General features: G+C 49.9%; 1 protein-coding gene across 4 annotated transcripts; it reads right to left on the bottom strand.

Annotated features, from left to right (window-relative positions):
• Positions 1–3,770: 3,770 nt before the first annotated feature.
• Positions 3,771–21,924, bottom strand: GOLM2 (golgi membrane protein 2). 4 transcript variants are annotated; one of them, XM_059482455.1, is made up of 10 exons: positions 21,321–21,924; positions 15,690–15,744; positions 14,616–14,718; positions 13,489–13,579; positions 12,499–12,643; positions 12,193–12,273; positions 11,756–11,854; positions 11,002–11,175; positions 8,137–8,304; positions 3,771–4,976 (listed from the first exon to the last, which is right to left on the bottom strand). In XM_059482455.1, the coding sequence occupies exons 1-10, from the start codon at positions 21,645–21,647 to the stop codon at positions 4,903–4,905; spliced, it is 1,317 nt and encodes a 438-aa protein (XP_059338438.1). In that variant the 5' UTR covers positions 21,648–21,924; the 3' UTR covers positions 3,771–4,902. The 4 variants fall into 4 exon arrangements, with proteins under 4 accessions (XP_059338438.1, XP_059338436.1, XP_059338440.1 ...); XM_059482453.1 differs by having other exon boundaries at positions 12,499–12,646; positions 21,321–21,922; XM_059482457.1 differs by lacking the exon at positions 8,137–8,304 and having other exon boundaries at positions 21,321–21,921.
• Positions 21,925–24,594: the final 2,670 nt, after the last annotated feature.

The following is a 24,594-nucleotide window of genomic DNA, read 5'->3' as shown; positions in this document are numbered from 1 at the left end:
GCCCGGAGTGGAAGGTTTTCACAGGACTATCTGGCATCTAATTTAGCAGTGAAGAAACTTACACGGGTGTTGTGTTTCCTGGTACCTGTTGACTCCCTGCTTAGCTTTTGAACGTGGATCAGATTATAGAAGTCCCAGCTCTCTAGTCACCTAAAATATTCATTGGCTTGTTAAAGAGAAGTACATCTGCTGCTGTGAAGCCAAGATTTGTTTTAGAATTCTGTCATAGGACTCTACTAGTCTGTCTTTAACAGAAGACACTATAAAGCTAATTTTGCCATAGAAAAGAGGTTGTAGGAAGGCAGTGGAAACACATTCAGAACAGGGAACCATATTCCTTTAGAGCATTCAGGTATTTCTTGTGAATATTTTGTGAATGATCAGCTGTGAAAAAGGTTGGTTTGGGCATGTTGGAGCCTCATTAAGATGGTTTGGCAGTCCCTGACGAGGAACCTGTATGGCAGGATAACTGTGTGATGTCTCACACTGTTACCCCAAAAGGACAGTCACTGATACTTAGAAAGTGGGAGTTTTGGGAAATGGTGAGTGCAAATACTCTCTCAAGCCATGTAATTAAAATTAAACAAGCGGCCAGAGGAGCTGATCCAGCAAGATTCAAAGCAAGCAGGTATTTGTGTGAGCACCAGCATACCAAAAACACCGACAAGAGATCAAACATGTGACTCAGGGTTCAAATTGATCTTTATGGCAAAGAGAACTGCCCTTTTCTGTGTAACAGGATATCAAAATTTGTTTTTCACAGTACCTAATGCTCTCCTCGAGTTCCCTGGTGCTGAATTAGGGAGAAGGGGCTGGACTGGCAGGAAAGGGGATGTGGAAAATCACCTTGCTGATGGTGTTGCTGTGCAGGGAGCAGTTCAGATGTGCCCTGCTGTACCCTGCTCCCCATGGAGCACAGCCTCAGCCCCATGTGGGCAGTGTGAAACCCTGTGCTGGCACACAGAGCTCAAATGCGTGTTTGGGCCAAAGATAAGGCTGAGCTGGCAGCAGTGGGCTTCCCCTGGCCAGAGCATCTGGGCTCCTGAGAGATTTGGGGCTTTGAGGAGCACGTTTGCTTCACTTCACAGAGACACTGAAGGGGAAATGTGCGCCTGTCAGACCATTCCTGCACTGGACCCCAACTGCTCCTGGAAGGCATTCCTCAGGGTTTAGGATTTCCTCCCAGCTCTGTCCCCGAGCCTTGCAGAGCTCTTAGCTCTGTGTTTGTACATCACATAAACTGACGTGCTCCAGAGTGAGCTCCCTGGTGGTGCAGAGCTCATGTGGGGCAGGTGTTTGCAGCATCTTCAGCTCAGGACTGGGTGGGGTTTATTCCAGTTCCACTTTCAGTTGAACTGCAGCATCTGGCACTTCTCAGCAAATTCAGGAGTCTTCTTTGGTTTTGTGTGTTACAATTGCCCATTTCCAGTGTTTGCTGTGCTGTTGCCTTTCTGAAGGGGATCAGTTCTATCGGATAGCTGACCACCAGAGTTGAGAGAAGCAGCTCCCAGGCTGTGCTGCTGCTCCATCCCCGGCGTCTGGGAGCCAATCTGGCTGTCCAGGAGCAGCTCCAGACTCGCTGCTCTCACTGCAGACACTCCAGCTGACAGCACCAGGGATTCATCTGCTCCCAAAGCCCGCAGAAACACATGGGAATGAGCCTTGTGTTTGATCTGGCACAGTGCAGCACCAGAGAGTGGCATGAGACATTCCTCCAGGGATGGAAATGCACAGCCACCAGTAGTCAAACCTGGTTTTGGGAAGTTAAACTGTAGATTATCCATCCCAGTAATCCCAGTGTGGCTACACAGGGTTTCATATAGGTTGAGGAATTGGAGTATTATGGTTTCTATATTAGCATAAAAATGTTCAGGCATAAATATCACTACTCTGTTTCTGGCTGACTTAAAAATTCCACTGCACTCTCCTAAATAGGGAGAGATGGCCCCGGTTGGTTTTGTGGGTTTGTTTTCCTGTTTTATTTAAACTACAGAAATCTGGTCTCAGTGCTGGAGCCAGCTGGAACAGCAGGGCACTGCTCCTCCTTATAAAGTGCCTAATCTCACATTTTCTAGTTCACTGCAGCAAGATTTGATGCTATCAAGTATTTTGGTCAATCTCCTCAAGGAAGGATCCCAGGTTACTTCAGCTGGAAGTTCTCTGTGTGGGTGCCAGGTTACTGAAGGCTCCGTGTATCTCCTGGAGCAGGGATTGCAGCTGGCAGATTTATGGCATGTGAAAATTCTCCGTAATAGGGATAAAGGAGAAAGTTTTCAGATAGAGAATTTCTTCAGAGATGTGTGTGTACAGGGAAATGGGTCCTGCTGAGAGCTCAGGACCTCCAACCACCACATGAATGGGCTTCACTCAGTCCATTGTGCAAACTGTGAAAAGGCAGTAAATAGATTTATAGAGAAGAAACCTTTTGTACTTTCTGCATGTACTACTGCAGAACACTCACTCACTCACCAGCTCTTCCATCCTGCAGGCTTTGGATTTCCCACTGTTGCTGTGTTTGCATGTCTGAACATGTAAAATGATAACATTTAATAAAATCCACAAACCATTATCTTGTGTCTTTTTGTTTCTTGTTACTTCAAAGTATCTTCAGCTCTTCATGGCTACTAAAATGCTGAAAAATATGAGGGTTTGTTTCATCTAGAACTGGGTTTGACCTTTTGGCAAGATCCTGCCCATCAGTTTGATTTTCCTCATTTTGAAATTAAAATGGGTTCACCAGTGATTGGTTGTTTTTGTGGGATTCATGTGACTTCGGGAAAGCTTTGGCAGAGTCTGCTTGCTGAAAACCTCCAAATCTGGGCAGCGAGGACTGGCTGCAGTAACTCAGTTGTTTCTCTGGCTGCTGGGTGGAGGTGCCTGCATTTCTGACACTGCCTGAACTCATCCCTCAGCCCTGGCAGTGGAATCTCAGCTCCCTGCTGTCTGAAACGCATTGCCACGTGGATGCCAAGGCATTTGGAAGCGGAGCCTCGGACCCAGCAGCGGGTGTGCTGGTTGAAACGCGGGCTGGCCGCGGTGGGCAGAGGCTTTGTTGGGTTTCTGCCGGGGGGCTGCAATGTGAGAGCCGGTTTGGTCGCAGTCTGTCAGCGTTGTGTGTGCTGCATTGCCATGGCGACGGGAGCAAACGGCACGGGGTGTCGGAGCAGCATTTCCAAACAAACCGAGCTGGTTTGTGCTCAGAGCCTGCACAGCCCGGCTGCAGGGGCAGTGTGAGCCCGCCCCTGTGCGTCTCCTGCTCGGAGAGGGGCTACGCACCCCTCAGCACCTTGCTGGCCTCCTGCACCCTCACCAGAGCCCCTTGTCCTTCCTGAGCTGTGGAGCCCAGGATTGAACACAATGCTCCAGGTGTGGCTGCACAAGGGTGAAGCAGAGTAATCGCTCTGACAGAAAGAGGAAAAAAAGAGAAAACATGGAATGCAAGAAAAAGAAAAGGCGGAGAAAGAACATGGAGCAAGCCACCTTCAGCACAGGGGCCCAAAAGGGATGGTCCTGGTGATGCGCAGGGAAGGGAAAAGCAGCTGAAGCTGAGTATAGAACGGTCTCATGTCAACATTTCAGAAGTAGCTCTCTGTTTAGGGGTCTCCCAAGCTGTGCCATGTGATGCTGCACTAGTTTGGAGAATGTGGGCTTCAGCTGGAACCAGGACACGGCGCTGAGCTGGAGTTCCACTTTTTAAATGCAGAAACTGGGGGGAATTTTATTTTGCATTGACACTTGAAGTAATAATAAACTGTCTTAAAAACCCATAATTGTACAAGCATTGAACTTTATTTAAGAGGTTCGCTGAGCTGCTGAGGAGCAAACCTGACCCATTACTTCAGCCCAGCACCAGAGCACAGGGATGAGTTCAATCACCCTCACCAGGGCCATCAGCCTGTGTCCTGGGGGAGCAGGGGGGACAATCCCCTTCACTCCCACCACTGCAGAGCAATGGAACCATCCCCATCAATTCTGAGTGTGAATACAGAATACAGAAAAGGGTCTGACTTACAGGTCTGATGGAGGAAACCAAACCATGGGATGTGCTGGGTGTTCAGGATCAGGGCATTGAACTGGAAATGAACTGGAGTGGCTGGAGCTGGGATGGACACTGGGACAGCAAACCAGCATCCACAGCATGTTTACCTGGGCACAGGCTGGTCCTTCCATCCAGGGGCTGACACAGCTGCTGGAGAGGTGTCTCACTGACACACTTACCCTCTTTAACACAAGGATTTCCTACAAGCTGCAAATTATTTATATCACCTTTTAAACTGAGCTATTAGTTGCACAGCTTTTTTGGGATGTATCGAATTATTCAAGTCCTACTACAGATTTGCAGCTCTAGCTATGAGATGTGGTCACTGCACAGGAGTTCAGTGGGATGTAGTGCTGGGTTGCAGTGAGGAAGGAGCAGTTACTGCACCATTCAGTTCCCAGTCCCTCTGACATGCCATTCTCACTGCTGTACAAGCCCCAGCACTCGGGAGCAGCAGCTCTGCCACACAGGTGGGACTGTAGAAAAGGAGTTCTTGGCTGTACATGGCTTCCACAGTGGCTTTGTTACATCAGGTACAAACTGTACAAGTTTTCTGGGTTCCAAGTGTTCTACGTGGCAGAAACAGTTCAGCCTGTGTTTATAGACTGGGTTTAAGTGTAGAGATTATTACAGGTAAGGACCAGGCTGAGTAACCAGCTCCATCTAACAGCAAAGATGTGGGTTTAATACAACCTGCAACAGTACAAATATGTACATATGTACAGAGGGGGTCCTCTCCTCCTGCTGCTGAGCACCCTCGGCACTTGATCCTCAGCTTCCCTGGAAGCAGGAAACACTGGAGTAAAACAGGTCCAGTTCTGCAGCACCTCAGGGTCCTGGGTTGAGCTCTCTGTGCCCGGGGCCTACAGGACCCCCTCGCTGAGGCGGGACTTGCTGTAGTCCCCCAGGTCGTTCTGCAGGTCTCGCTCCTCGTCATCTGCAATTACACATTGCAATTAGATCACTACTGAAATGCTCGGGTCAGATCTCATGTGGTATCACTGAAAAAACACCCGAGTGCAGTTCCCAGGACATGCTGCTAAGGGCACAGGCCTGAGCTGGCCAGGGCAGTGCCAGGCTGTGTCCAGCCCAGCTGTGAGTGCTGCAGGGGGATCTCTGGCTGCAGGGCAGCCCCAGCTCACAGACTGCCTGACTGCAGACCCTGCAGCACTGCCACACCAGCTGCTGGCTTTGGCACTGCCTATCAAGCTTTCAAACTCCCCCACTAAGCCCAGCTCCAAGTCCCATGCCCAGGGCTGACACCATTCACAGAGGGTGGGAACCTCAGGGACTGGCACAGGGCCCTTCTTTACCAAGGGCCTCCTTCCCTCAAAAAGTGAAAAACCCTAAAACTTCCATTTGCTCCAACTAATAAGCTTTTCCTGCACCTCAGAGCTACTCCTTTCTATCAGGAAAGACTCTTGTTCACAGCAAAAGAAATCCAAGTTCAGCTCCCCCAGCCGCACCTGGAGCTCTGCACACCTTCCCACCCAGCACCCCGGGAGCCAGGCAGGGGCCTGGGGGGCTGCTCCAGCAGCAAAAGGCTGGAGTTCACTGCACGACACAGGTTTGTTCCACAAGAAAGTGCCACCACAGCACCTGGATGTCCTGGAGTTACCCCCCTCCACCATCCAGCCATCACTAACAGACATTTTAGAAGCTGCCACCTTCAAACATCCCCTTGCCCTTCAGCAGGTGCCTGAGAGCAGGAACCAGGCTGGTGCCGCCCTGCCCCAAGAACATCCCCCAAACTGGCTGCTTCCCCTGGATAATTTCAATCTAAGCCTGCACATTCCTGGAGGTAAGAGAAACCATGTGGAATCCAGTGGCTTTGCAGCACGTGCCACAGGCTTTGTTCAGCCTGACGCAGACCCGGGTGATGTTTACCTGACAGTTTTTAGACAGAAATTCTCGTTTCTTTTTTCTCCTCCCTAAACAATTATAACCACCCTCCCTTCAACCCTCCCCTTCTGCCCTCTCCTGCCCTGCAGACAAATCAGTATAAAGCCTGAAGCAGCCACTTTTTTGAAATACTGCCCCAGAAGCTCCACCAGCCACACTCAAATCACAGCTCAAGCCAACACGACAAGTTATTGAGGAACAACAGAACAAAGCCTGGGAAATGTGGTTTGAGGTAGTAACACATCTGTTCAGACGATCCCACAGGAAGAAGCTTTCAGAAGTCACCCTTTAACCCTAGCTCTTAATCCAGTCTGTCTATACAGAGACAAAGAGGGGTTCATCAGCAGAAGGACCTTCCCCAAGTTCAAATCCCAAGCCACCAGAGCAGGGACCTTGCAGGGACCCCACCTGGCAGGGAAATGTTTGATGGGGTCATTGTCAGTCAGAGCTCTGTTCTTCCAAACACCACTCACACTGCAAGTTACACAAGCCCAGTCTCTGGGGTTTCGCATTTTCCCACCACTCAGAGCTGTATCCCACCCACCCTTTCCAAAGAGCACTGGGGAATGCTGCCCCTGTCAGTGCAGCTGTTCAATCCCTGCTGCCCCAGCACCAGCTCCCCCTCAAGACCCCGCAGCCGGGTACTCACTGATGGAGCAGCACCGAGCTCTGTGCGATGGGGACAGGGACAGGCTGTGGCATCCCTGCCCCGTGGGGCAGCCACCTACGGTCTGGCTCTGCCCCCAGGGAACAAGGACAGGATAGGAGGGAACGGCCTCAGGCTGTGCCAGGGGAGGCTCAGGTTGGATACTGGGAACATTCCTTCACAACAAGGGCTGTCCAGAGCACGCAGGCTGAGCGAGGCAGATGGCACCAGCAGCACAGACTCGGCTGCAGTCACAACCTCCACAGCTCCATCCTGAAGCCCACGTAAGGAACTCCTGCAGTGAGGAGCTGGGCAGGACCCACTGAGGGCTCAGGGACACACAGGAGACCCTGCACTCCGTGCCCACAGCAGCCCAGCACCCTCAGGGGCACGGCTCCCATGGCCCCAGCACGGACAGGAAAGTGCCATGGCAAGGGACACCTGCTACTGGAGCAGGCTATTCTGCATGCCCCTGTGCCTTTGTGCAGCTGCCAGCCCAGGGACACCTGCCAGACACACAAACCCCCTGCGAGTCCTGAGCACGAGGGGCACACAGCAGCCTGCAGCTGGAGCAGCAGGCACTGCGGTCCATTGATAAGTTAATCAATTGGCACAGGTTCTGGTCCATCCCATTCCTTCACTTGTGCACGAGTTTCAAACTGCCAGCCCAGCCCAGCCTGCTGACACTGCACTCAGCTGCATGCTCACACGGTCAGCTGCTCTCTACTGGCTTTGCCCATTCATTTTGCCTAGATGCCAGTTAAATACAGTGCCTGAAAAACCTCCAGCTAAAAACTTATTAACTTATATAACTTATGAGGGTCAAAATCAGGGGGCCTGTAGGATTTTTGTTTCCTATTTCCCCCCCTCTTTATTTTACACTTCCATTTAACTGGAAATACTCTCTGTTTACCCAACATTCTCACCCTGCAGACATGCAGGCCTGTCCCAAATATCCCCCAAGAGCTGGATGGAGAAGGCAGACAAGGCAGGCAGAGGCAAGCGAGGGAGGCGATGCAGGAGCTGCATGCAGGACAGGGAATGGCCATGCACACACAGGTGTTAGGCAGCACTGGATCAGGAGCTCCAAGGTAGGTTAGCAGAACACCACAAGCCTGTTGAATCTGTGTATAATGCACAAAGGGACACCTGGAATCACCACCTGAGGCCTCACTGCACACCAGCCCCAGGCAGGCGTGACAAGAGCAGGAATCAAACCACTTCATTCCTGTATTTGACAATTTAACAATGTCAAGGCCCAAAGCCCTCCCAGCCAGGAACCAGAGCTGGGGGGTTTGGGTAAAACCATGTCTGGAATTTGGACTTGCTTTTCCTAGCAGGAGCTATAGACAACTGCAGTGAGGTAACAAAACCCTCTCTCTCAAGACTTTCATTGCTGCTGTCCCACAGAGAGCGAGACCAAATCTCAAGCTTGTTTTTTCTGTCTGAGCAATTTGTGATCAGCTGAACCAGAGAGGCTTTACACAAATTCAACAAGTAACTCAGCATGGATTTATCACAATGGGATGGAGGTAAGGCCCAAGCTCACCTTGGACGTCTTCTTCTCCACCATCACCATCCTCTTCCTCATTGTAAGCCAGCTCGGCCTGTTTGTCTGCCTCATACTCACCCACGTTCCCATCATCCCCATTATAATCTGCCAGTTTAGAACCCTGCTGCGGGTCCACAGGGGATTCATTCTCATCAAAGAACCGGCCTGTGGAGTAGGAAAGGAGTGAGTCAGCAGCAGAGAGGAAAGAAACAGGGAGATCCTACACGAGAGCAGATCGCAGGGGGAGGCAGTCGGGTCTGTGGTAGATCCAGCTGGAGAGAAAGGGGGAACAAGGGAGAGGGCTGAGGCAGGGCTTGGACAAGGCTCCTGGAGCACCTCTGTGCAGGTGACACCTCTGTGTGACCCTCGTGACACCTGACTGTCCCACACTCCTCTCTCCACAGGAAGGGCTGAGTGAGCACCAAACAGCTCCACCTTGGATTGCCCACAGGCACCGACACAAGAATCCTCAAAAAGCGCAAGAGCTCTCACTCTTGGAAGGGTCAGTAGCCAATTTGCTGAGGCCTGGCATTTTGCACACCCTGGAGCCAGCCAGCGCTGCCCTGGTGCCCTGCAGAGGGTGCCCTGCTGGCACGGGAGGGAGCCCAGCACAGGCCTGCCCTCACTGCCCGGCTTGGAAACTCTAGCTGGCTTTACACTCTGCCTCCCTAGCAAGCTGTGACCGTTTCCAAAATGCCCCAAATCCAGTATTTTCGTCTCCCAACAAAAATTTAAGAATGGTTTCAGATCCTGAAACAATGCAAAAGAAAAACAGGAATCAGCTGGAAATACAGAACGAGCAGGCAATCACCCAGGCACACGGTGAGAGATTACTGGTGAGATGTCAGCTCAGAGCTGGTGTTCAATGGGATACAGGGAGATCTCCTCCAGCCCAGTGCTGGACAGAAGCAGCTCTGAGTCTGCAGAGGTCACTGGCCTGGAAGACTCTGTGTAAATGGGAAAAATGGGATTAAAGTGTGATACAATTCCTGCACACTGGGCACCAAGGCTGCCAGGGCAGGTGATGACTGCCAGTGCAAGCAACTAATGGAGAAGTAAAACTGGAGCATGATTTCAACATCAGGATTAAAAATGGACAGATATAGAAGTAAAATTATTCCCTAAAATAAGGTGTATGTAAAAACTAGGACAGAAGCAGTACCATCCTGCTTCTCTATATGGGGAAAAGCAGCAGAATCACACGTAGCACAGCTCGAACGTACAGGAGCACCAGTTTCAGGTATTGTCATAAAACAAGCAAGAAAAACACCCACGATCTGTTTAGAAATCCAAAGTTCCATACATTATTCATTGCCTGTTCATGTCTAATGGAGTGATCCTGTTGGTATTTTTGACACTGCATTATATACAAAACCGAGGTAGGACAGTGGGATTTGCACATGTTAAACCCAAACTGAGCCATGGAAGACAAGGGCATGTACCCAACTTCCAGCAAAACCAGCCCGTGGGTAGCCAGAGACAGTGTGACAAATGAATTGAAGTTGACAGAAGGAAAGGTTGGAGTTGATGAAGAGATCCCAGGAAATGCAGCAGGCCCACAGGGGCTACCGACTGAGTTCAGGGAGCACAGTCAGGCTGGTGAGCCCCTCCAGTGCCACCCTTGCCATGGCAGGGACACCTCCCACTGTCCCAGGCTGCTCCAAGCCCCATCCAGCCTGGCCTGGGGCACTGCCAGGGACCCAGGGGCAGCCACAGCTGCTCTGGGAATTCCATCCCAGCTCCTGTCACCCTCAGAGGGAGCAATTCCTTCCCAATCTCCCATCCATCGCTACCCTCTGGCAGTGGGAGCCACTCCCTGTGTCCTGTCCCTCCATGCCTTGTCCCAGTCCCTCTCCAGCTCTCCTGGAGCCCCTTCAGGCACTCTAAGGTCCCCCCAAGCTCTTCTGTCCCCCAGGCTGACCAGTCCCGTTCTGCACCCTCTGCTTCACAGCCCTCAGTCACCAACACCAGCCAGGCACCTGCCCACGGTGGGAGCTGCAGGGCTGGGCCACAGCTGGGCTCCTCCATACCAGGGGTGAGTTTGTCCCCAGTGGACCTCTCTGACCATCAGGACAGACCCTTACACAAACCTTGGTCAGCTATTTCTTTCCATGATAAACTCTCTCCCTCATTGCACTGTTAAAGCCTACAACCAGAGTTATTCCAAAGAGAAGAGACTAAGTGGGGAAATTCCTGACTCTCAGGTACCCCCTCCCAGCCTACAATGGAGACATTTCCTTCCCAGCTCCAACTACCCCCATCATTTCATCCGTGACCAGGGAAGAGAGACAATCCATTAACAAACCCAACCACTGAAATGAGAAGTTCTCACTCCAGAAGTTTCTTCCAGAAGCTGCTTTGATAAAATAAGGAGCCTTGCACACCTCAGGATACACACAGTGGAAGCCAGGCCTGCCCAGGTTCTGTGACAATTTGTAATACACTTGTCCCTGCTCCATCACAAAGTTCCATGAGTGATATTAAAACAACGAAAGTTTTCTCAGTTTTGACTGAATTCCTACAATAACGTCCAAAAAGTGTACTGAAGTCAAGTAATAAAGTGAGTAACTCAGCATCCTGCATCTATTAACGTTCTGACTTAACCAATTTAACTGTGCAGCAATTTCCAAAAACATCTTAAATTCCGATAAGGAAATAATTTTGTAAAATAACTGAATGTACATGTGAAAAATAACACAGTAAAGCCTATCCTTTACCGAGGAACACATTATATTCCTTCTCAGACTCCCTCTCTGAAGCCACCCTCTGCAATGGCCCCCATTTTCCAGACAGGTACTTACACAGATAAAAAATGAAGGGATTTTTTTAATATACTGAAGTGTGTGATATTGGCCAACTTACTTTGCTTAATCTTCTGCAAGTCGCTAACTCGGCTCTTTGGGATTTTTATCTGGTCTGGCTCAACCTTGTGCTCTTTCTGGGTGTCCATATTTTCTTCAAAATTCAAGTGCTGGAGAGAATTTGGAGGGATCTGCTTGGCAATGTCAGCGTTTCCATCGCTGTCACTGGGCAAACCTACAACGGTGAAATGGGAAGTTACACTCAGAATTTCAGCAGGACAGGACTGGAACAAGCCACCTGCAGTGCAGGCATCACCTGATATTCTCTGACCTTCAAGTGACTTGATCAAACACAGAGTTTATTTTCTTTGGGTTTGTCTCTCTTCTAACTGCAATTCCTTCAAACCCTGTCACTGCAGGACTTTAAGTTCTCACCTCCTAAACCTTCCCCGTGTCACCCTCAAGTGAGCTGTTCCCAGGGACAGGAGGACACTGAGCAGGCAACAGGAAAATCTGATTGTGGCTACCAAGAGATCAACAACCAACCCCTAATCAGTACCCTAAGGAGGAACATGCATTTAAATTACTCTGTCCACTTGAAGCACTTATCTTTCAAATTTTTAACTCAAATTTAGGTGTGATTGGTCAAAAGGCTCAGAAATTATTGGTTTGGAGGATACAAGAAGAGATCATACAATAGCAGCCCAAGAATCTCAGCCAGGTGAAAACACAGGCTTGGATCCTGCAGAAATTTATCCTTGGTTTTCTTCTTGTAACCAAAATACTGTCCCATCACCTGCTAACAGGAATTTTACCTGGTGCCAGGTTTGGAGCATGGGGCTGTTCAGTTGGAAGACTGATAACAGGCTGATGCCCTTCACTTTTAGGAGCTGAAATAAGTGGCCTCTTTAAAGCTAAAACAGAACACAGGGACAAAAGTATTAATGTGAAACAAACACACTATTTACCTGGTCTTGCTCTAACAATCCTGTAAACTTCTATTTTTTTATAATTTTCTAAATGAAAATATAAAAGGTAAGATTTCAGGAGGGGCATTATCCAAAACATTCCATTTTGAGAATTCAAACCTCTAAGGCACAGTAGAAATGATCTGATTTTACACCCCACTTGAATTTTATTACCACAGAGAGACTTTAAAAGCTTGCACTCACTGTGAACCACATGGTGTTCACACACAACATCTACATCACCAAGACCCAAATGTGAAAGAATGAAGAGTATTTCTCCTAACCAGTGGGAGTATCTTCAGCTTTAGCAGGGTCATTATCTTCTATTTCAGGCATGCCTGCATCTCCTCCTGGTTTGATTTTCTCTGCAAGACAAGAAAAGGATATTCTGCCTTACTAACCCTTCAGTCTGAACTGTGAATTTCCCTCTTGTGGAAAGCTCTAATTTAGAACAATCACTGCAGCTAATAAACGTACCTGAGCCAAACAATTCCTCCTTCTGCTTCAGAGAAATGCACAGTCTGGAGGCTGGCAAAGGATGCAACCCAACTGGCCCATTCTCTATCACAAATGCCCAAAAAAGGAAATACCTTTGCCATTTGCAACATGTTCTGAAGGCTCCTCATTCTTCACTATGTCTTTATCTTCCACCTCTGCAACGGTCTCAGGGATTGCCTGCTCACCATTGCTGGGGCTGACTGCAGTGTCTTTACTAGACTGAACTTTTTGTGTGGCCTGCTAGAAAAAATAGAGAGACAACATCAAACACTTCCCTGGAGATTACAAAATAAACATCCTCAAATTCAAGATTCATTTGGGTCAGCAAAACTGCATTTATGAATTCAGTGATCACCAAAACAAAGAGCAGAGCACTCTATGCACAAAGCTGGACCCTGGAAACACAACTGAACAGAAAATGTCCATCACAGCACAGCTGCAGCACATTTCTACTGCCATACAGAGGTGTTAAGCACAACAAAAACAGGTTAAGGTAAGCCTTAAGCCTCAGGTCAGAGCCTTGAAACAATTCCAGACTGTGAGAGAAGATGTGACAAACTTGCTCTCAGTCTGCCCTATTGTTTGAGATGTTTATAGATGAAGTAAGGACACAAAATTTTAAGCATCTGTTTGCAGAAAAGAGGCCCAACTCTACTGGCAGCCTGCTTGATGTAATCACACACTCAGATAGCATTCCAGCACCATCACAATTTGCATCACATTAGCACCTGGGGCCTCAGCAGAGCTCAGGCTCCCTCTGCAGTAACCTGGGCAAGGCTGTGAGAACACAGATCCCACCCTGGAGAGCTGAACAGAGATATCCATGTTACAGGCAACAACTGAAATCCTCAGCAGTGACATCATGGAGCAAGGCTGGAGCACAGCAAAGAATTTGGCTTCAGCTCCCAGCTCAGTCCACTGGGTGAGACGTAGGCAGGTTTCTTGCACTAACACCCACTTAGGGCTGCTCAGGGGGATCCTGAACACAAAGTTAGGGAAGAAATGTCCCAGGCCTCCACATCTCTGAGGCAAACAGCAGGCTTTGGGCTCTTCTCATTCAACACAAACTTTTTTGGCATTACCTTTTGTTCCCGAGCAATTTGGTCCATTAATTTCTTGATATTCTCTTCATGCTGCAGTCTCATTTCCTTGATCTGCTGCCCACACTGCAGGCTTGAGGAGAAACACATCATTAGTTACACTTCATTTGTTGGAGCCGCTCTCCCACAAATAAAATAAGGGGAAATATATGAAGTGGCACAAAAAGCCAAACCTGAGCTATAACTAGAATAGTCTGTCCAAGAAGCCTCGTCCTGGCATGTATATGGAGTGGGAATGGACTGAATACAGTAATAAAGCAGAGCTGGAAAAAAATAGGCACAGAGCCGAGAAAACAGTAAAATAAAGAGAATGGCCTTGAATATACTTCCTCCAGGAGCTGGAATGCAAACAAAAGGTCAAGCTGCACAGTTAATCTGTCCACAAATATTAATTCCGCTGGGAAAGCAACGTGTCTCCCCTGGCTGTCAACAGAGAAGGTGCACGCGTGCCACTATCAGTTACTGCTCCCAGCTCAAATAACACCATCTGAATACACAGCCAGCTGCCCCAACTTCCCCAGCAAGCCACAACATCAGCCCAATCACCAAAACTCCCATGTCCCACAGACTCTCAGCACAGCACAGAACTTTATGAGTGTAAAAGTTTCAAACACTTTCTCAAGAGTTAAATCTTCCTCACTCCTCAGAGCAGGAGTAGTTGTTCTCCCCGTTTCTCTATCAGCAACTGAAAGGGCTGAAGTCAACTTAAAATTTCAATCTACACAAGGTGCTTTCAGCTTCAGTTGAAACAAATGAAACTACACTGCTAGAAAGGCAGCAATTAGCAATGCTGGTGACACAGGACTGTGTCCTTTAGACTCCTTCATGTGTTAATGAGCAAAATCTCCATGTTATAAAAAATACATTGACTTAAAAATGCAGAACGATTCCACTAAGTCAAGATTCTCCTTAGCTCCTATCTCACGTTGGGGGAAGGACTACAACATCACAAAGAACTTGAAAGTCAAACCTTCAGCTCAGGTGCATCACCAAGTGATCACACTTGTGTTTGACAATTAGCAGACACGAGACTAATTAGCACTTTTTAGTAAATACAGGTCCCACTCACACACACCAGGCTGCAGCTGCCAACACTCCTGAGGACATACCTGTCATACTCCAGCCTCCTTGTCAGGTACGTGTTGTTCTTCTTGTACTCGTGCAGCTGATCTTCCTGGCGGATGAACTCCTGCCGTAGCTCTGCCAGTTGTTCTGGGCCGAAAGAGCAAAACCACCATGAGTACAGAAAGATAAGAAAAAATGCCCCGTGGCAGATGGCATTTCCAATATTGCTAAGTAAGTAAGAAATTGCTCAAGTTTCATGTCTAGACGTACTTTAAAGGTTCTTAAACTGATCTGAGGAAGATGCCACTTTACTCATGTATGCCAGATGGCAGCATGAATTAGAGACAAATTCTTCTGATACTATGCCCATCTCCCTAAGTGTTTCTGCACCTCTGCATTCAGAAACCTTGCACAATGCTATTTTCCTTATCTGCTGGAAATGTCCATAATTTCCTGAATGGCTCTGTCACTCTGAGTAACACAGAAGTGCTGCCAAGTTGCTCCAGGCAGGATGCTCAAACACTGTTTGTGGCAGCGAGTGTACAAAAGGAGGCACCTTTCTGCTACCCGTAAAGCAAACACAGATTTCCTGTCTTCACAACTGCTCTAGAAGCTCTCCCTGCTCCTCAGGCTAGGAATAATGAAGCTGCAGCTACATGGATACAGGCAGAGCCCATGTGTGTTGTGTGCAGGCATGTTCAGATGTGATCACGTTCTGGCTCCCTCTGAAGTGCTCTGAATAGAGCAACACCTCAGGCATTATAATCATGTCTGCACAGAACTGCAGAGATGCGTCCTGGACCTTTTCTAACCTGGCACAACAATCACAGTGCTTCTGATCAAACTCTGCTAAACTGCGTGTCTGGCCATGGAAATGATTCTACTGTCATGTAACTCAGCAGTGCCAGAACACACATCCTTTCTGCAGCAAGGTGAGAGCCAGCTCTGCACTTACCCACACCAGGTAACAAACACAGTGGGATTTCCCATTATGAGAAATGTGAAATTACGAGTTCCAGCATCACCAGATCCTTCATTTATACTGCATTCTGCATCACCTGGGCAGCTAAAATGCACAACTTCAGCCTGCCAAGTGACTTTGGCCATGAGTCCCTCACCCTTTAGCCGATGTATGTCTGCCATCTGATACGAGATGTTGTTCTGCAGCTTCATCTGGAAGGAAGAAAAGGATTAATAAATACAGGTGACCAGCAGGTTGGGGAGGGTTTGAGCTGTGAAGACTCAGGTGTGTCTGTTTGCTTGGTGAAGCAACGTATGGACAGGATTATCAGAGTGACGTGCACAAAGTTCCTGTAAATCTGAGAAATGTGTATTTAGTGAGTGTAAGTGACATCACCAAACTAAACACTGTGTTCAGGCTTTGCTAACAAAGGCTTAAATTTTAATTCCAGAACATATTTATATCAAAAAAAACCCTAGATTGTCTCAACTAAAATAAACATGCTGCATCCTGATATTGCAAGAAGGACAGTAAACAGCCAATGTCAAAGCACAGGTGGATAAAAATAAATGCAGCATTAACAGCAAAACCAACTTACCTAAGATATATAATAGAATTGTTATATTTAAATAGCTCTTTTATATGCTGCTATCTAACATCCTAACACATTTTATTTTGAGAGAGAATCTCACACCAGTAAACAACAACAGCTTTTAATTTGGCATTTTTAGTAAGGAAAAAAATAGTTACAATAAGTAAGAAATGCACCTACACAAAGTCCTGAAGTAAAGATGCTTTGTTTTGTCATTACATAAAGACAAAAACCAGCAGGAACAAAGAGAAAGATGAATGTGTGGAATATTCTAAGAAAGCAGGTAAAAATCCCTGCCTGCCCTCAGGCACCTGGGGTGCTGTGGCTGTTTTTGTTGCAGTTTCACAGAGACACAAAGGGTAACTGCAGGAAGGTGCTGAGCAGGGCTGTCACGCGTGGGTGACAAGGTCAGCATCACCTCTGGGAACAGCACACCGCAGTGCCAGCACAGCCCCTTGGCCAGGACATGGTGGGACACACATGGGGACACACCAGGACACAGGGGCTGTTTCAGTGCCCCCCACAGTCCCTGAAGTGTCCGTGTCAGTCACCTCCGTTTCCTGCCAAAAAACCCCAAAACACACCTGCCCTGTCTGTAGGACTTCCTCCCTGCACCCGAGCCTCCCTTTTCTCAAATTATCCATTCTGTATTTCCCGTTGTGTCTTTGCAGTTACAAAAGCACTCCGAGCAGGCTGATCCCTTTGTCCCGTGTGGGTATGATCAGGCATTGCTGCCTTGGCCCCCAGCCACGCAGGAACTGCAGCGATGGTGCTTTCCTGCAGCACAGTGCACATGGAACACCCCACAGCTCTGGGCACACAGCAGAGGCTCCAAGGGCAGCAGAGCTTTTGTGCCAGCCTGCAGGATCCTGGCTGACCCTGCCTCACCCCTGGAGCACAGGCAAATCCTGACCCACGCCCAAAACAAAAGCCAAGGGGGCTCTAGAGCCTGGAGAGGCACCACCACGGCTCCCACCTATCACAGGACACAGCACTGCTTCACCCAAGGCTTTTCCCAAAAAGGAAAGCAAGCAGAACTGGACAATTCTAGAGACAGAGCAGAAAAACTAGTAAAATAAACAAAATGGCCTTGAACATATTTCCTCCAAAGCCTGGAACATAACTGAAAAGTCTAGCTCCACAGTTAATCTGTCAGCATTTATTAATTCCACCAGGAATGTGATCTTTAGGTAACCTGAGCCCTCTGACCACAGTGCTCTGAAAGAGGGACAAAATTACTCCCCAAAGGAACACCTTGGAGCCTCCTGGCACGTCAGAGCCACGATTGTCTCATGCTCTGCCCACCGAGGCATTCAAGCCCCCTCACAGGATGCACAAAGCAACACCTCACCAGGGCCAGCCTTGTAGAGCTGCACTTCAAATGCACAACCCACCCTGCAGTGGGGACACACAGGGAAGCAGAAAACACAAGTCACCACCAAGCCCCTTCATCCACTGGGCACCCACTGTGCCAGCTGCCCCTCCAAGAGGGGACAGGGGAGCAGGTGCACCCAGTGATTTGTTCTGTGAATGAACAAGTGTCTCCCCCTCTTGCAAAGCCACAGGCAATAATCATATTTTCCTGTATTCCACTCTAATGCAGTTATTCCCCAGAACCCAATAAATCTGTGAACAAAGGAGATCCTGGGAAGTAGCAGGGCCTGTTTTCAGACCCTCATCTATGAGAATCCCTCACACACAAACCCTTCCCACTGGCTCTTGCTGATCCCATAACCATGTGCCTGGCTGGGGGAGGGCTGCTGTCTGTGAGCAGGAGCTGCATGGAAATGTGCAGCACTTCTATCACACAATCTTTCCTTTTGGTGATTTTGAGTTTCAGAGAGAAGTGACAGAATTTATATCCAAACCCGCTCAGCTGACAGCAAATGTCCCTCATCTGAAGGACAGAAAAGGAGGAAGCTTTTTTATGATTCATGGGATCTGTTCCACCTACACATGCAAAACCCACAATCCATGAGCCGTGGCGCAGGTCCAGCTCTTCCTGGGCCCCATCCTCCTTTGGTCTGGACCTGTTTGTATTCCGGAGCTCTCAGGGGCTCCTCAGGGCCTTTCCAAGCACTTGGGATGGAGAAAATAAACCCTCAGCAGCCCAATGAGCCCTGCACAGGAAAAAAACCCACCAGAAATCCCATGCATGGTCATGTGGCAACCCTCCAGTGAATCCTGAGCTGTGAATCTTGCGGTGTAACAACTCCACATTGCTGCTGTCAAGCTACAGCTTTGCAAACTGAGGAGTTACCAAGTTTTGGCAACAAAGAGCAGAGCCAGCTGCTGCTGGGGATGTTTGACTAAACAGTTCATTACCTGCTGCATTTCTGGGCAGCAGGTAAGGGCAGGGCAGTGTTGCAGAGCTGGCAGGGCCAGCAGCAGGCAGGGAATGAGAGGTGCACTGGGCGCCTGCCACCTGGAAGCTCTCCACCACAGCCTCCTGCCAGTCCCACGGCAGCATGCTCACAGCAAATGGATGTGCTAAGCCATGGAAAAACCCCAAACCCAACGGCATGCTGCCAAAAACCCATGGAATACCCAGGGAGCTGGCGCTACCTGAGCATGCAGCACCTGCCCAGCTCCAAGGTAGGCATTACCCCTGCTTGCCTCTCACAGGGCGCTTCAAATGAGACCTCCTTGTTTGTTCCAGGCCCAACAGACCCTCAGGAGCTCACTGCAGGAGGGGAGAATTCCCAAAAATTAATGTTTTCCTTTTCTTTTTAAACACAAGACACACTCCCATATTTGCTCCCAAAAGCAAACACCACCCTGGTGCAGTGTGATGGGCTCGTTCCACAAGCAGGGGACAGAGGGGACAGCCAAGGGTTTGGCCTTGACTCCAGAAATCCCTGAGCCAAGAGCAGGCTGCTGCAGAAACCAGGGCTGCCTCAGCACTGGAAAGGCATTTGATTTATGTGACCACAAGGCAAAGAACCTCGGCTGAGGACAAAGGAGCACAAAGCACAACTGACGCTGAGACTCTCCAAATGAGTTTTCCTTAAAATGAGCCTGACTTTGTTGTGATCACTTGATACCAATGCTGGGGTTTTATTTCAGCTCCTGCATTTCACAAACAGATTAAGATCACAGGTAATGAGCAGTTGGATCAGACAGACTTGCTAAATTCTATTTTGAGAGGGAAAAAATGATTATTCAAGCCTTTTTTGGTCAGACACTTTACATCTACTACTGTTTCCTTGCGACAGACTTTCATTCTCTAAAACAAAGCTTTACTCTCTACTGTCACAGAAGCAGTAGTCCTTAAAAAAAGTAATTTAAAGGGTTTTAGGAAAACAATAAACACTGTTGCCACTGAGAAAAGACAGTGGCTTACATGGGAGGAAAAAAGGCCAGTGAGTGGTTTTTGATAAAATCCTGCTCTTCTTAGAGCAGAGTGCCTCTTAGGGCACTCTGAACATTTTGAACACAAGAGAGAGGATGTTCAAAAGCTACGAGCTCACACGGCCTTAGCTGGCAGCTTCCGGAACAAAGGAGGAAGACTCACGGCACACGCTGCAGGCAATTAACATTAAATTTAATTTGGCAGGTGTACTGGGCAGGTTTCTCTGGCTGCCCTCCGGCCCTGCCCTGTGCAGTGTCACACTCAGAGTGTCCAAAGCCCAGGCAGAGGGTGGGCAGGCAGGGGCAGCCAGCAGCAGCTGCTCCTGCCCCTGGTTCCAGTAACCAGTGCTGCACCGCCCAGCTCAGACCTACATCTCCTGCCCCAGTGTCCCACAGGAACACATCACATTATCCAAAATAATACCAGTTCCTTCATTAAAAGCCCCCCTTGTCATGCAGCCCAGTAACTGATCCCAGAATCCCTGAGGCTGGAAAAGCCCTCCCAGACCATCCAGCCCAACTTGTGCCCGACCCCCACCCTGACACTGCCCAGCCACATCCAGGAATTCCCTGCACACCTCCAGGGATGGGGACTCCAAACCTCCCTGGGCAGTTCCAGTGCCTGACCACCCCTTCCAGGAAGGAATCCTTCCTGAACTGTGCCTGACAGCTTACCTGAATCCTGCCAGGGCAGTTTTACACCCACAGGCAGTGACACTAACACACCAAACAAGCTGACTGCCCTTTTGCAGACAGAAGGGAAAGTATCTTGGCTAAACCCCAACTGCTTTAGAATCACTGAATCACTGAGGCTGGAAAACACCTTTAAGATCAGGGAGTCCATGTCATATCCAACTGGAATTTTCATTGCAATCTAAGGAAAAATAAAAATTAAAAATATGCTTGTTGAACAACCAAAGGGCTTAGCTTTAATGGTTCAGTAGGAAACATTAATACAAACTTAATCAGTTTAAGGGAGTCTAACTCTGGAATGTGATGTGTACATATTCGGATTTTTCTGTGACAACTCAATGCATTTTCTGAGGCTGTTCATCCAATGTGCAATAAGAAAGGGCCAGAAAACAAACCTAGCCGGCACTAACCCTGGAGAGTGTGGCATTTCCATAAATCCCACTGTGAGAACAGTGTTCAATGGGCAGAGGGATGACCTGCATGCAAATACACCCCACACGCCCCCTGAGCAGGACTTGCGTGCTGAGCCCCGTGAACTTCCCCGTTCAGGACGGTTATGAAAGCACAACAGTGAAAGTTGAACCATTCACTCATCTTCCACAACAAAAGAAATCCCCAGGCCACCCCCACTGAAAGGGCAAGCTGAATTTTCAATGAGCTTGGCTTCTCCAAGCCAAGGAAAATGACACGTTAGTCAGCAGCAGGGTTTGTTTGGATTTTTTTTTCCCTCAAGTACACGCTGGCAGCATAAAAATCAGAGTGTGCTGTACCAGGCATTCCAAGAGGCAAGCTCAGGGTGCTACTGAACACCACACTGCTTTCATTTCCCTTGAAATGTAGTTTTTGCGTCTGGGTTCTTGAATGATCACAAGAGATCAAATATTCTCAGCAGAGACAGAAAGCTAAAAAACAATAAGTAAATTTGAAACAGCCGTCCGGAAAGGAGCGATCTCTCGGGATTTTCACTGTTCACAGGACATCTCCAGCTCTTTTGGGGGACGTTTACAGAAAACAGAGAGCGCTGCAGCTGTCCCAGCAGCATCAAACCCGAGCCTCGGGGCCCGGTTCAGCGCCGGGCTGCAGAGGCTGCGGGGACACCTCGGGCAAGCGAGGGCCGGCAGCGCCCCGGGCTGAGCCGCCCCCTGCCCTTACCTTGCCGTCCTCGCAGCGCTTCACCTGGCCGTCCCTGGCCTGCAGCTGGCTGCTCAGGTGGGTGTAGTCCGCCTCCTTCTGCTCCAGCTGCTTCCTGTGCGAGTCCACCTTGCCCAGCAGGTCCGAGTTGCGGCGCTCCAGGCGGCCCCGCGCCACCTCGGTGCGCTGGGCCTGGCTCTGCAGCTCGGCCAGCTCCTCCCGCAGCAGGGCCTGCCGCGACGCCGCGTTCCAGCAGTGGAAGGCGAGCACGGCGATCACGGCCAGCAGCGCCACGAGCACCAGCGAGGGCAGGCGCCCGCCCCGGCGGTTCGCCCCGAACCCCACCATGGGGCAGGCCGCGGGCGGGGGCTTCAGGCGCGGCGGGGAAGGCGCTCAGGAGCCCTGAGCGTGCGGGGGATGTGAGGGGAAGGGGATAACCTAGGGGGGAAAAGAGGGAATGGCCGGGGGCAACTGGGGGTCCGCGGGGAGGGGGGTGAGGTGGGGGGGTAAAGAAGGGAAGAGGCCCTGAGGGCAGCGGGCTTGGGGAGCTGGGAGAGAACGGCGGGAGGGAAGAGCCCGAGGGGAGCGGGCGCTGGCCGGCAGGGCGGTGCCGGTCCAGCCGAGCCGCCGCCGCCGGGCCGTGCGGGACCGACCGGCCGAGCCGCCACCGCGGCGCCCCGCCCGCCGCCCGCCCCTTGCGGCTCTCGCGAGAGGAGCCCGCGGAGCGCTCGCGAGAGCCGGGCCCGCCGGCCCTGAGGCGGCGTGTGCCGGGCGGTGGCGTGGTTGGATGGTCAGCGTGGCGGGGGTACGCTAAAGGAGATTAAAACCTGTCCGTGTCACACCGTGCCGTGCGCGGGGAAACGCTAAAGGACATTAAAACTTGCCGGTGTCACACTGTGCTGTGCGTGGGGAAACGCTAAAGGACATTAAAACTTGCCGGTGTCACACTGTGCTGTGCGCGGGGAAACGCTAAAGGACATTAAAAATCTGCCGGTGTCACACTGTGCTGTGCGCGGGGAAGCGTTTCACAGTCCCAGCCCTGTCCAGCCTGGCCTTGGGCACTGCCAGGGATCCAGGGCCAGCCCCAGCTGCTCTGGGCACCCTGTGCCATGGCCTGCCCACCCTCCCCGGGTAAAATCCCTGCCCAGCATCCCATCCATCCCTGCCCTCCGGCAGTGGGAAGCCTTTCTGTCTTGTTCTGTTCCTCCATCCCTTGTCCCCAGTCCCTCTCCATCTCTCCCGGAGCCCCTTCAGGCTCTGGAAGGGGCTCCGGACCCTTCTCCAGGCGAGCACCCCCAGCTCTCCCAGCCTGGCTCCAGGGCAGGGCACACTGCGGCAGGAACCTCACGGGCTTCTCAGCCCACACCTGAGAGGTGTTTCCTGAGGAACAAAGCGTGTCCTCGGGGTGAAGTGAGGGCGTGGATCGTTCATTTTGTAAGAAACACTCACATAACGCATTTACTCCTGGGGCAGATCTTCACACCCCGTTAATGTTACGGTGCCGCTGGTTCTCACAGGGGAAAATGGGATACTGAGCTGGGCTGGATCATGGAACCTGGACTAAGTAAGAAAGGAGATTTTTCTCCTATTGAATGCCTTTCTTAAAAATCAGCTCGGGTGGGAAAAGCCCAGAAGAGTCACAAAGAAAAGCGTGCAGTTTTATCCACTAGTCTGCAGGCAGCGCTTAGGCTGGCGCACGCACGAGAGTACCGGCTGCTTTGGCTCAACATTCGAGGTCCTGCTTCTAGCCGACATCTTTTGAGGTTAGGGCGAGAGTTAAAAAGGGTCTTAGCGGACACTGAATTCTGCTCCTTACGTCTAGATATCATTTCGATCCCTCAATTCCGTGTTGGCTCGTTGTTTTGAGGGGTTTTTGCTAGGTTTGGTGACGGGCTTCTTCATTTGCATGCCGACCCCGATGTCTTCTCCTCTTCACCGTCTGGGTGCCATCCTCCAGGAAGCAGCAGGGTGTTGCTCGACAAAAAAGGGGAATTCCCAACCATCAACAACAGGTAGTTAACGAAAAACTATTAACAACAGGTGATTGCAACAACAAACAGTTAGAACTCCACCCTGGCAGCAACTGGCCCAACCTGTGAACTCTGCAATCTTTTTAAAAAATAGGCAACTTTTCTACTCGTAACAGAACCAGCTCTGGCCGTGGCTGCAGCCCCTGCCTCGGTGTGAGGAGAGAAAGATGCCAGCAAAGTCAGGGTTTGGTGTAAGGAGACAGGGATCCCAGCAAAGTCAGGGTTTGGTGTAAGGAGACAGAGATCCAGGCAAAGTCAGGGTTTGGTGTAAGGAGACAGAGATCCAGGCAAAGTCAGGGTTTGGTGTAAGGAGACAGAGATCCAGGCAAAGTCAGGATTTGGTGTAAGGGTCAGGGATCCCAGCAAAGTCAGGGTTTGGTGTAAGGAGACAGAGATCCCAGCAAAGTCAGGGTTTGGTGTAAGGAGACAGAGATCCCAGCAAAGTCAGGGTTTGGTGTAAGAGGACAGGGATCCCAGCAAAGTCAGGATTTGGTGTAAGGAGACAGAGATCCAGGCAAAGTCAGGGTTTGGTGTAAGGGTCAGGGATCCCAGCAAAGTCGGGTGCACAGGTGTTCACCCACACAGAGGCTTTGGGCTTGGCTTTGCTGCCTGTGATGGGATTCAGTAACACTTCTGCTGCGCTGCTGTGACCAAGCACCTCGGGCAGCAGAGGGTCACAGGAGCTTCTGGGCACAATCCCCGTACCTCCAGCTGCAAATGGTGTGAGGAGCATGCGGGAGAAACAGCAGGGGATCAGTTTTCCTCATGAAAGGAACAAAAAGAACAATATTTAAGAAATAAAGTATAAAATACCTTGCTGAGACACAGCATACCTTGTGCAGAATTGCCAGCTGTGACAGTGATGTCACAGCTTTCTCCTTCCCACCTGATTCCATACTTTACATACCAATAATTGCACTTTGGCAATTTAATTGCTGCTACGCTGATGGCCCATTAATTACCAGCCTACTCTCTGCAGATGGCAGTGCAGATTCACATTCCAAATCCAGCGTTACAAATTTTCCCTCCTTGTGAAGTGGATGGTTCCAGGGTTTAAGCTTCCCTGTTCAGCTTGTTCCTTCTGGCTGCACTTACTCTGTGCCAGCCTGACCGCTGTGAGCCAGGAAATGTTTGTCTAAATAATGGAAATACAGTATAAATGTGACCAATTTGAGCTCACAACTATATCTGGGTTTGTTTTATTTAATCTAGACCTGGGTTTCACACACTTTGGTTTTGTACTAACCTGTAAGAGTCAGCTCAAA

This window comes from Ammospiza nelsoni, chromosome 14, assembly GCF_027579445.1.
Source record: "Ammospiza nelsoni isolate bAmmNel1 chromosome 14, bAmmNel1.pri, whole genome shotgun sequence".
NCBI lineage: Eukaryota > Metazoa > Chordata > Aves > Passeriformes > Passerellidae > Ammospiza > Ammospiza nelsoni.
The sequence above is the reverse complement of the archived record's forward strand: the minus strand, read 5'-3'. Positions and strand labels throughout refer to the sequence as shown.